We start from the raw sequence: 12,001 nt of genomic DNA on the forward strand, positions 1-12,001 counted from the left end.
TGTGACCCTAGAAGGTCAGCGAGCATAAGATTACAACTGATAGGATAATATTTGTATGGAAACAACTGAGTGGGTACCATTCGTATAACTATTGCATATTGGATATAACTATTGGATATTGTTTGTATGAGAACAGCTGAGTGGATATCATGCGAATGAAAACACTTGATGGGATATACAAAACAAGAGTTCCAAACAAGAGTCTAGAAACAACTGATGGGTCCCATTGAAAAGCTCAATACCTCCTCCTTAACCTACGTGACCCTCAGTCTATAAAAATCTGATGCCACTAATAAACTTCGGCTATTGAGCATCAATCAGAGTCCACGCGTGTTAATCTCAGGCTCCGTGCACCAAGTCCATCGCTGAAGGACAGTCAACACCGCTGAGTGTGACAGGCAATTACAGGTGTGGGTATGACGCTCCCTCCATCAGCTCCTGCCAGCCCATGCTACCTGTTCTCACAACACCCAGGTTGGCCTTTCCTGGGGCCACCGGTCACTGGGAAGAGAAACAAGAAGAGAGAGCAGCAGTGACCCGAGGGAGGAGGTGAGGCTCACGGCTTGCTGTCCGGATGCTCTGAGCTGTCGTGGGTGTCAGGAGCCACCCATGACTGTCTTACACACAGGTAATGCCGACACGCATGGGTTTTTCATTAGTGCTTTCTCCTGCCCTGCCCACCCCAAAGGCTTCTCACCTCTAGCAATCAGGATGCTACTTCCTGCTGTGGCCCTCTTCCAGGGTGACAGAGGAAGAGGGACGGAGACAGTGTGAGGCCAGAGGATCAGCATGACCCCCTGAGACCAGCACTGTAGCATGGCAAGTTAATCCACTGCCCATGACAACTGTCTCCCACATGAGCGCCAGTTTGAGTCCCAGCTGCTCCACTTCTGATCTAGCTGCTTGCTAGTGCACCTGGGCAAGCAGCAGATGCTCCAAGTCCTTGAGCTGCCCCACCCACATGGGAGACCTGTCAGGAGCTCCTGGCTTTGGAGCTCTCCAGCCCTGGCTGCAGCAGCCATTTGGGAAGTGAACCCGTAGATAATGGCATTTCTCTTTCTCCCCCAGCTCCCATTTCAAGTAAACGTATTCATTTATTTAAAAAAAAAGGTGGGGGGGAAGAAACTACCCCCAGGAGCCAGGCATGCCACATCCTACACACAGCAGAGAACCCTGGGGGAGGATGGTGTGTACCCCCATTGAACCGGAGAGGCCAGATGGGGGCTGGGTTCTCCCAGGAGAGCAGCGCAGAAGCTGCAGAGGGAACAGGAGCGGCTGTCAGCCACGCCCGGACTCAGTCCTGCCACAGGATGAGCCGCTGCTTCTCCCAGGCTTGCGACTCCCCTGCAACCGCCCCAACAGCGACAGCCCCAACCCTGCCAGGAGGACCTCACAGACATGCTCCTGGGCCCTGCAGGAGGAGCCCTGGTGCCCTCGGAGCCTGCCCCAGCCTCCAGCCCAGTGGCCGTGGCACCTAGGCCAGATGTGGGACTGGGGCATTGTGACCTCAGCTGTTCCGCCCATAAAGAGGCAGCCAGCCTGCCCTCAGCTGGGCCTGTAAGTGCAATTGCAGGGCAGTGGCCTGGCCCGGGGCCCTTTGGGGAGGTCGGGAAGTTGAAGAACACTCTGGCCTCCTCCATCATGTCGGCCAAGAGGGCTGAACTGAAGAAAACAAGCCCGGTAAAGGAGGACCATGGCTGGGCACTGTGGGGCCTTGCTGTGCTCCCACTGTGCGATGGGGCGGGGGCGGGTGGCGCCCAGAGACCTCTGCTCCGCGCCCCCTAGCACAGGTGGCCTCTGCTAGCAGTCCCTGGCCTCCGGGCAGGAGGGAGCGCGGCATTTGCCAAGGTCCACATGTGACCAGCAGCACCGTGCAGGATTGGACGAGGTTCCTGTTCAAGGCCCACACCCTGTGTTCTGTCGGACCTGACACCCAAGCAGCTAAACCCCAGCCTCCTCTCTCCACAGAGCAAGAACTACAAAGGAGTTTGCCTAGATCTGAAACCAGAGCCGACCAAAATAAGAAGTTACCTTGAGGCCATGTCAACAGCGAGGCCTGACATCCGTGGGGAGGCCACTTGGAGTCAGGGGTCTTTCACTGCACCTGGTGGCCAAGACCTGTCCCAGGTGCTGTGGGACACAGTGAGAGAAACAGGCTCTTTGCTCTCGTGGCAGCTCATGGCAGTAACCAATGAGATACACCGATAGGCGGGGAGAAGCCGGGTGGTGCAAGAGGCTAAAGCTGGGAATGCGTGGCTGGGTGGCTGAGCAAGGACTGCACCTGAGCCAACATCTGGCCAGGCAAAGGCTGGGGCACACAGCAGGCTCAAAGGCCCACAGCCGGAGTGAGGTTTGGCTGTTTGGGGGGCACCCGTGCGTTGGATAGGAGGAGCAGAAGGCACTGTGCCCCAGGACGGGGGAGAGGATTTGGAAGTGCCCAGTGCTCAGCTCTGTGCCCTGGGCCCCCGAGGAGGGAGGGCCCCCAGGGAGCTGAGGCCCCGCCCCTGTGACGCAGCCCCCATCTGCAGCAGCCGATGGTCTGTGTTTCTGCTTCAATCCACAGACATATGATTACAAAGGAGTGAAGCAGGAAGGACCATTTGCCAAGACCGAAGTGACCCGGGAGCTGAAGGTCAGCAGGTGCCCCGAGGGAGCTGGCTGGTGGGCCACACTGCTGGCACCTGGGGCTTTACTTCCTTAAAGGTTTTAATAAATAAAAAATCCTTGATTTTGAAATCATTTTGAACTTGCAGGAAAGTTGTAAGCAATGGTATTGAATTCTAATAGTCTGTTTATCCAAATTCCCCAAGTGTCATAGTGTCACCAAGGTTACCTTCTTTTCTCTATTCCCACTTAAAAAAAACAAAGAGTTATTTTTATTGAAGAAAGAAGGAGAGGGGCCCGGCACAGTAGCCTAGTAGCTAAAGTCCTCGCCTTGCACGCTCCAGGATCCCATATGGGTACCAATTAGTGTCCCGACAGTCCTGCTTCCCATCCAGCTCCCTGCTTGTGGCCTGGGAAAGCAGTTGAGGACAGCCCAAAGCTCTGGGACCCTGCACCTGCATCAGAGATCGGAAAGAGGCTCTTGGCTTCGGATCAGCTCAGCTCCAGCCATTGAGACCACTTGGGGTGTGGATTAAAGGATGGAAGATCTTCCTCTTTGTCTCTCCTCCTCTCTGTATATCTGACTTTCCAATAAAAATTAAAAATCTTCAAAAAAAAAAGAAGAAGGAAAAACAGATCTTCCATCCACTAGTTCACTCCCCAAATGGCCACAACGGCCAGAGCTGAGCTGATGCAAAGCCAGGAGCCAGGATTTTCTTCTGGATGTCCCATGTGGGTGCAGGGTCCCAAGGCTTTGGACCATCCTCAACTTCTTTCCCAGGCCATGAGTAGGGAGTTGGATTGGAGCAGCAGCGGCTGGGAGGTGGGCTAATGGCCATGTGGGATGCTGGTGCTTGCAGGTGGAGGATTAACCATTTGATGCGGTGTGCCCCCCATTTGGAGTCTCTTAGGGGATCAGATCTAGAACTGAAAACATGGATGTACTTGGGGTTCTCATATCAAATGATGCAGTATTCACCCATTAACTATGCCCAGCCTTCTGTAGGCTCTAGATGGCTTCTAGCTTACATGTGACACCTAATACAACAGATGTATTATGTAAGTAGTTGCTCTACCATATTCTTCAGGGACCAAGGACCTGGAAAACCTTATGTAGACAAATATTAATACAGAAAATAAATATGGGGTCCGTAAAACTTTATGGAGAGTCAATGATGTATGGATTTCAAAAAATTGCACACCATAGGAAATTTTTATACTTATGCACAAATACGTATGCAAATAAATATATATGCAAAGAGAGAGAGAGTCCCTCCCCACGTTCACTGGTTCTCAGTGCCCACTACAACCAGTGCCAGGCCAGGCTGACGGCAGGAGCTCAGAACCCAATCTGATCTCCCATGTGGATGGCAGGGGCTCCAGCGCTTGGGCCAGCACCCAGTGCCTCCCAGGGTGCCCACTAGCCAAGCTGGAGTCAGAGCAGAGTCCAACACGGACCTGGGTGTCTGAAAGGCTGAGCTAAACACCTGCCTCCTTTTTCTAAGAACTTTTCAGGTGACCTCATGGGTCTGTGTTTTTCTGAACACTAGCAATGTGTTCTCTTACACACTCACAATAAAATGATCAGTGTCAGGAAGTTCACGCAAGGGTCCAGTCTGCAGCCCCTCTTCTTATCTACTGGCTCATCCATGTGGCTCAGTAAAAAAAGAGCAACACTCCCCAGGCCTGGCAGACTCCGGAGTCCCAGGGTATCCCCCTCGCTGCCCTGCCTCCCATTTGGAGCCGTGTGAAGTGTGAAGTGACCTTCCTTGGGCTTTCTGATGCCTCCTTGTGATTGGGTCTGGCGGACCTGCCTAACACGTGATGGGGCCCTCGTTCCTGAGCACCCCGCCAGGAGGACGATCCCATGGTCCCAGCCCACTTCTCCTCCCCGGCACCCGTCCCAAGAGGATTCTTGACATTTTCCCTTCCCTATTGTGTTTCCTCAGAATGAACTCAGGGAGGTGAGGGAACAGCTCAAGGAGAAAATGGAGGAGATCCAGCAGGTAACAGGAGAAGCGGAACATGCGGCTCCAAGCAAGAGCGCAGCGAAGAGCAGTGCCAGCTCTGTTCTGAGCCCGGCCATGCCGCCCTGGGCAGCTGGGCGCAGTCACTTGCCGCTTGCAGGATGCCAAACTCCTGGAGTTGGGCAATGGAGCTTTGCTGATGCAGCTGAGCTGGGGGTGGGGGCCCTGGAGTCTGGGACCTGTTCACCTCCGCTGGGTGATCTGCGGGGTAAGGGGGCTCCTCTGGTTTCCATGAGGCATTTGCCTGCAGTGGGCCTGGCTGGAAGCAGTGAGCAAACCAGCAGGTATAACTGAAGCTGTGGTCTGTGCTCCACCGGAAACCTTGCAGCAGCTCCATCTAAGCTATGCCACAGCTGCAAGGGTGGTGGGCTGGTGGCACATGTGCGCTAGGCCCTCAGGGACTCCTTGGTGGAGAAAGAGCCATTCTCAGTCCATTCCGGCGGCCTTTTGCTGGCAGGACGCAGAGATACCACAGTGGACTCTAACAATGCTGTTTGTGCGCTGTCCAGCCATGCTTTGCTTTCTCTTTAGATAAAGGATATAATGGACAAGGATTTTGACAAACTTCATGAATTCGTGGAAATTATGAAGGTAAGCATCTTCTAAGTGCCATGGTGGAAACTTGGGAGGAAGTGGTACAACTTGCCTCTCCAGCTGCCTGCAGCCAAGCGGGAGGAGACCCACACTCCCGGCAGGAGAGAGTCTTAGGTGGAACAGTGGTGTGTGAACTGCACACTTAGAGAGGCCAGCAATGAGTGTGACTGGCGGAGCCAGAGAGGCCCTCACAGCAGAAATGAGCCCTGGGTTGAGCTTTAAAGCATGCGTCACAAGCTCCGTGTAAGTCTAACCGAACCTCTGTAACATTCCTATTCACCAAAACAAGCAAAAATCCCTAGAATAATCTAGATTCAGGGACAATGGTTCAAACACTCTGGTGTGTTTTAGAATTACTCAGAACACCAAGAAAAACAGCAGGATCCAGTGTCACGTTCAGACGGCATGGGGATCCTTGGCCTTCAGCCAGGCTCACCAGGTCCAAGCTTGAGAACCAGTGGTGCAGACACACAATCAGGCACAAGAAGACATCTAAAGATTCGCTCCAAAGCGCCAAGGAAGCACTGGATTTAGAGATACTAAAATGCAGAATAAAATCAGTGTCGCCAAGCCCGAGGCTAGCTGGATAAAGGAATGTGGTGGGATGACTCTAAGGGAGGATTTTAAAAATCCTGCCTGGAGAGACTGAATGAAGATCTTTTGGGAGGTGGGTGGACTTTCCCAAACTCCCTGAGTGACTCCCAGAGCCCAGGCCCTGCACACTAGGGAGCGGTGCCCAGCTCTGGCCACACATTAGGGTCATTACGCCCGGGCGGCTCCCCGTAGCGGGTCAGAAACCGTAGGGCATCAGTAGCTTTAAGAGTTTTGCCTGACACACGCAGGTGGAGCCCTGTCAGATCCAAAGATGACTAAGGAGATTTCCAAGTATTAAGGAATAATATGAAGAGGATTGCTTGACTGCATGAGCCAAAAGACTTCATTCAGCTAACACTATAAATTGAAACAGTCTATAAAGTGAATTTAAATAATGAAAAGCAATAAGTAATGGTTTGTATTTGCATAATGATTTCTACATACAAAGGAAATACAGATTTATTGAGCACATTATAAAAAAGATTTCTTTATTTGAAGGCTAGAGTGACAGACACGCAGAGGCCCTTCGTCTGCGGGTGCTCTTGCCAAATGTTGGCGACAGTCGGTCCTATGCGAGGCTGAAGCCAGACATCAGGACCTCCATCCAGGTCCCCCTGGGGGTGGCAGGGTCCCCAGTACACGGACCATCACCTACGTCTTTCCCAGGCACATTGGAGGGAGCTGGACGGTGCTCAGCACTCTGACCCAGGATGCAGGCACCCCAGGCAGCAGCTTAGCGGCCTGTGCCACAGTGCCTGCCCCTAGAGGATCACCTTTTTAAAAGAAGTTTTGACTCCCTGACCCTCAAAGCAAATTAGGACAGAAAAGCACCATATGCAGAACTTCAAAACAAGCATGAGTTTGGGGGAAAGAATTTTTGCCCCGAGTATGATATGCAACCAGAAAACAGTAGACATATTTACAAAGTTTTACCTCATGAATAATACAGAGCATATAAATGAATAATACCTCACTGTCGCATCACAAGAAGCAGATGTTTAACTAATACAGTTGCAGGACAAGGAATGTTTTTATGCTGAACAGAGTGCAAATGTGTACAAAAATGGGATGCCATTAGACGCTTGGTATAAATCATATCCCATTTATCAACTGCACTTCTCTTTTTATTAAAAAGAAATAAAATGAAAGGACAATGCCTTTATAAGATTTATTTATTTTACATGAAAGTCAGAGTTGCATAGAGAGGGACAGAGATCTTCCATCCACTAGTTCATTCCCAAATAGCTGCCAGAGCTGGGCTAGTCTGCAGCTAGGAGCCAGGAGTTTACTCTGGGTTTCCTACGTTGGCCTTGGGCCAATCGCTTTCCCAGGCCATCAGCAGGGAGAGACACTGGGAGTGCAACAGCCAGGATCACCATCACAGGTGGAAGATTAGTGCACTGTGCCACCGTGCCAGCCTCAGGTTCAGTTCTCAGAATTAACTTGTAAGAAGAATCAGAACAGCCAGTGTAAGTGGATGTCTACACATGCTCATCATAGGATTATTCATAATAACAAAAATGTGGAGACAAGCTGTGTTTTTCAACAGTGAGGTCATGGCCAAAGGAATGGTGGGGAATCCATGTAGTGAGAATTAAGAACTGTTAAGGATAATGTTTAGGAGGAATGTTTGCAACAACTGAGAAAGGAAGGTACAAAAAAGAGACGGGTATTCTTCAAATAGTCCATGGAAATTGGAAGTGAAAGACAACGTGGTGGCATGGGCATTTGGCCTCTGGGCTGCAGTCCCTTGCCGCCGGAGGGGTGGCTTCTGTTCCTGGCTGTGACTCCAGATGCCAGTGTCCTGCTGGTGCGGCCCCGGGAGAGCTGGGGTCCTGGCATGCAGGTGGGAGACCTGGCCCGAGCTCCCAGCTCCTGGCTTCAGCCCTGGCCCTGCTGGCATTTGCAGAGTGAGCCACGGATGGGGGCTTGCTCTTGGCCTCTCTGCTTCTCAGATTGAAAAAGAAAAGCCCCATATTGGTGAACTTTTTCAAGTACTCTGTATAAAGGTTGACCTCCAGTAGTTTTTTTGTAATAAGTAAATACACAGAAAAAAAAAGACCCGAGAGAAATAGATGAAAAGGCCTGATGGAAGCAGTTCCTGGATGAGGTGGCGCTTTCCCCATTCGCTTCTGTATTACCCAAGTTTCCTGCAGAGGGCTTGCATTATTCTCTGCTACAATGTAAACACCGGAGGGGTTTGTTTGAGGTGGCACTGCATCTGCAGACACAAAGCAGGCTATTTCAGGCCAGGGCCAGCTTGTACCCAGCGGAAGGCACGATGGATGTGCTGTGCTTTGCAGTCAGCGGGGAGATCAGCCATGGAGTTGAGGCTGCTTGGGTACTGAGGCGCACAAAGGCGGTGGGTAATGAGGGTTCCGGAGACAGCAGGCCAGCTGCGAGCTGTGGCTGAAGTCTGTAAGCAGGAAGCGGCCCCTGGAGACCCAGAGAACATGCTGCGAGCAGCACTTGAGGAAGCTCGATGGGCAGCTGCTTGCAAGGTGCCTGGGCTGAGGAGGCGGGGCAGGGAGCAGGTGAGGACTGTCTGGCAGCTGGAAAAGCAGACAGGAAGGCGACCCCTCTCCAGGTGAAAGACCTGGAGCAGGTGCAGCAATAGAGGACAGGTGCCAGGAAGGGAAACCGCAGTCCCCCAAGAGAGTGAAAACAGAGCGGCGTCTCCAGAGGCAGCCTCCATGGCGACCCCGCATGCCCGTCTGGGTGATCAGCAAGATGGGGTGGTGGTGACACCCCCTTGGGAAACAGCTGGCTGGGAAGGAAGGAGACGCATTTGGAACCTGAGGAGTTGGATGTGCTGGTGAGATGTGCACCAAGATGGAGCATTTTGACCTTGTTTTGTCCCCAGACGACCTTTGACTTCTGGGATATTCTGATTCTATTTATCAATAAGTTGTTTTTATCAAAATCTTTTTCTGGGGCAGGCGTTGTGGAATAGTGGGTTAAGCTGCCCCTTGGGGCACCCGCTAGATTCTTATCTCTGCTTCGCATTGAGGTCCCTGCGGAGAACGGCTCAAGTCCTGGGGCCCCTGCTATCCCCTGGGGACCTGGATGGAGGTCCTGGCTCCTGGCTTGGGCCTGGTCTGGCCCTGGGTATTGGCAAGTGGCAAGTGAGCTCTCTCTCTTTACTGTCTCTCACTTTCGTTCTCTGTCACTCTGCCTTTCAAAAAAGTAAATAGAATAATTTGTAAAATATTTGTACTAGTAATTAAAATACTTTTCAAGAAGGTCTTTTTAAAGAAAGGGCTTTCCTAAACCGTCTCCAACCATACAGGGTAACTCCTTGATCAGATTCCTAATCAATCAAACTGTTAGCAAATGTTTCCTTTTCTAAAAGTCTGGTTTATCTCTTTGAAAGGCAGAGTCACGGAGAGACAGAGCGAGCTCGTATCTGCTCCTCTCCTCTGAATCGGGACAGTGGCCAGCATCGAGTCCTGCTGAGCCGGCCACCGGAAACTCCACCTGGGTCTTGCACGTGGCTGACAAAGGCTCACGCACGTGGGTTCTTCCACTGCTTTCCTAAGGGAATTAGGCAGGAGTTGCATCCGGAACAACCCAGAACTCCACACCTGTGCCCTGTTACGCGGTGCCGGCGTTACAAGCAGCAGTTTAACCTGCTTCCTCAGATGGTTCCTTTTTCATAATTTTTTTATTGGGGTAAATTGTTTTCATTTCTGTTTACAATGATTACTTCAAATCTTTTTGATCCTTAAGCAGAACGGTCAGTGACAGCGTCTGCTGTCTCAGAGGGTCATTTATTTCTGCACGGTTTTCTCAGGACAAATTTTATAAATCTGAATTTTGCCAAGAAGATACTAACGATATTCCAGTGCCAGCATGTAATGTCATATGCCACTCGAGCTACATCAGTTCTGTTTTGTGTTGGCCATTTCTGCTGGGCATTGTTTTAAAGCTAGGGCAGTCCCGGACACAGGACCCGGGTGGCTGGCAGGGGTCAGAGTGTCCTGGGAGTTACAAGACGTGTTTCTCGGTTCCATCTTTATGGGCCTCTAATGAACACAAATGTAAGTTTCATCCAAAACATGGCATCAGGCAAAACAGGCCCCTGGAGGCGTGGCGCAGGCCCCTGGAGGCGTGGCGCAGGCCCCTTTGACCCCGCCCAGACACTGGTCTCATCAGGAGCTGGGGAAGGAAGGTTCAGATGAAGTGTGTGATGGATGCCCCATGAGCCACCTCGCTCCAGCCGAGTGGATTCTCAGGGAAGCAGGTGGCATGCAAAGTGAGAGCAAGGGCTTTCTAGCACCCTGACATAGGGTGGGCATCGGTGCTGCCCGGGGCACCCACACCCCACATCAGAGAGCCCAAGCCCCACTCCACTCCCACCGTTCACCCTGGGAGGCAGTAGGTGACGGCCCAAGGGCTTGGGGCCCTGCCACCTGGTACCAAAGACCCAGATTGAGTCCTGGGCTCCTGGCTCCAGCCTGGCCCAGCGCAAGTTTGAGAGGCCATTTGGGGCTTGAAGCAAATGGGAGACCACTCTCTGTCTCTTGCCTCTTAGCCTTCCGGTAAAATCAATCCACGTAAATCCATACATTGGAAAACAGAAAAGCCATCCCATAGGAAGATTCCAGTGTGGGATTTTCTCCCGCAGGAGATGCAGGAGGCCATGGATGAGAAGATGGACATTCTGATGAACATCCGGAAGAACAAGCTGTAAGTGTCACCTGCTCTGGTCACGCTCACCCCAAAAGAAGCCCCTTCACTTCGCTGAAGGCTATCAGGGCTCAGGGGACCCCCAACCTCTTCAAGGAGTCGCCCTGACTGCTGTCCCACCCCCAGCCACGGCTTGTGGTCAAGGCCTTCCACAGCCCCCCTTGTTCTGGTCTCCCCGACTCTGCCCCTCCCCGACTCTCCCCCAGTCCCCTTAGAAGAGGACTCCAGGAACAGCAGGACCCCGGGCTGATGGCAAAGACTGACACCGAGCCCCAGTTGAGGCTCAGGAAACCCGAGGGAGCCGACAGGGTGCCACCGGCTCTCCCCAAGACAATGGCACCACAAAAACCGAAGAAGGACTCGCTGGCTGCCCCTCACCAGTGTAGCAGCTGCTGCGTAAGTGGGGGCCCGCCCAGTCCCAGCGCTGCCGGAGCTCCGCCCCGTCTCCCACTCTCCCATTCCCGCCCGACCTCCCAGCACTCTCATGGTCAAGGCTGGTGCCACCACGGCCACTGGCCCAGGATGCCCAGCCCGCCCTGGCCCTGCCCGTCTGGAGCCTGCCCTCACCTGCCTTGCCTTCCAGGCCTTGGATCCCCCTAAGCCGTGATCATGTAGGTGCCAGCACCTGAGTTCCCAACTTCTCTGTCCATTCCCACTGCAAGGCCTGATGACGTGCCCAGCAGGCTGGCCAGCCAGGGCCTGCGGGTGGAAATGATCTTTTTTGTGTCATTTCTGTCCTCTGCAGGAGAAATGTTTGTTGTGTGCCCTAAAGACCAACTACAATCAGGGGTAGGTAGTTCCTTCCGAGAAGGGCTTCCTCTCAGCCGGGGGCTCGCTGTCCCGGTGGGCTGTCACTGGGGCCTTGGCCTCGGCCCCACTCGTGGGTGTGCAGGGAGCAGGGCCTGTCAGGAGAGGCTGTGGTAGCAGGAAGGGGCCCCGGGGGCAGCCGTGCCCAAGGCTGCTGCCGGGGGACTCCCAAGTCGGGGACTGGCATGCCATCAACTCTGACCTGACCTTGACCCCCTTAGCTTCCTGTCTTTCTCCCTGTCTACTAGAAAACATCCACACCAGGCCTGGGCACCCTTTTCACCCTTGGCATCTGGAGCTGCTTTCTGATTTATGTGTACCTCAGCCTCAGTGACATGGAGTTTGTGCATCCGACCTAGTGCAGCCACGCCACCTGCTGTAGCTCCGCTCCGTCCCCCCCACCCGTTCCCCGAGCTGCACACAGAAAGGGCTCGCTGCCCTCTCCCCACCCCCACCCAGGCCTCCACCCAAGATTAAAGGTCTTGTAAAAGCCAGAAGGGATGTCGCTGTTTTTGAATGCCAGACCAAAACGCAAGTGTGCAGACTCCGCTCAGTATATCTGAGACCTTCGCCCTCTTCCTGGTTTCTGATGGATTCATGGGAAACTCTACAGTCGTGCACTTGGGTGCTCCTCCTCTGTAACCATGACACCTCCCTGCCATCTAGCTAGTTGGCCAAGGTGTGGG

The 12,001-nt window shown here is 53.0% G+C and overlaps 1 protein-coding gene across 3 annotated transcripts; it reads left to right on the forward strand.

Moving 5' to 3' along the window:
- Window positions 1–1,521: 1,521 nt before the first annotated feature.
- Window positions 1,522–11,714, forward strand: TEX35 (testis expressed 35). 3 transcript variants are annotated; one of them, XM_058660990.1, is made up of 9 exons: window positions 1,522–1,680; window positions 1,969–2,127; window positions 2,564–2,632; window positions 4,554–4,610; window positions 5,163–5,222; window positions 10,447–10,508; window positions 10,715–10,904; window positions 11,254–11,297; window positions 11,564–11,714. In XM_058660990.1, the coding sequence occupies exons 1-9, from the start codon at window positions 1,642–1,644 to the stop codon at window positions 11,622–11,624; spliced, it is 741 nt and encodes a 246-aa protein (XP_058516973.1). In that variant the 5' UTR covers window positions 1,522–1,641; the 3' UTR covers window positions 11,625–11,714. The 3 variants fall into 3 exon arrangements, with proteins under 3 accessions (XP_058516973.1, XP_058516972.1, XP_058516974.1); XM_058660989.1 differs by lacking the exon at window positions 11,254–11,297; XM_058660991.1 differs by lacking the exon at window positions 11,254–11,297 and having other exon boundaries at window positions 10,724–10,904.
- The last annotated feature ends 287 nt before the right edge of the window (window positions 11,715–12,001 follow it).

Source organism: Ochotona princeps, chromosome 2 (genome assembly GCF_030435755.1).
Source record: "Ochotona princeps isolate mOchPri1 chromosome 2, mOchPri1.hap1, whole genome shotgun sequence".
NCBI classification, from domain to species: domain Eukaryota; kingdom Metazoa; phylum Chordata; class Mammalia; order Lagomorpha; family Ochotonidae; genus Ochotona; species Ochotona princeps.

Bases quoted from the DNA above. Each gene is read 5' to 3' on its own strand.
- TEX35 (XM_058660989.1), top strand. From the start codon at position 1,642: ATGTCGGCCAAGAGGGCTGAACTGAAGAAAACAAGCCCG. The intron at 2,633-4,553 runs GTCAGCAGGTGC...GTGTTTCCTCAG, and splicing joins AAGTGACCCGGGAGCTGAAG to AATGAACTCAGGGAGGTGAG. The intron at 10,905-11,563 runs GTAAGTGGGGGC...CCTGTCTACTAG, and splicing joins ACCAGTGTAGCAGCTGCTGC to AAAACATCCACACCAGGCCT.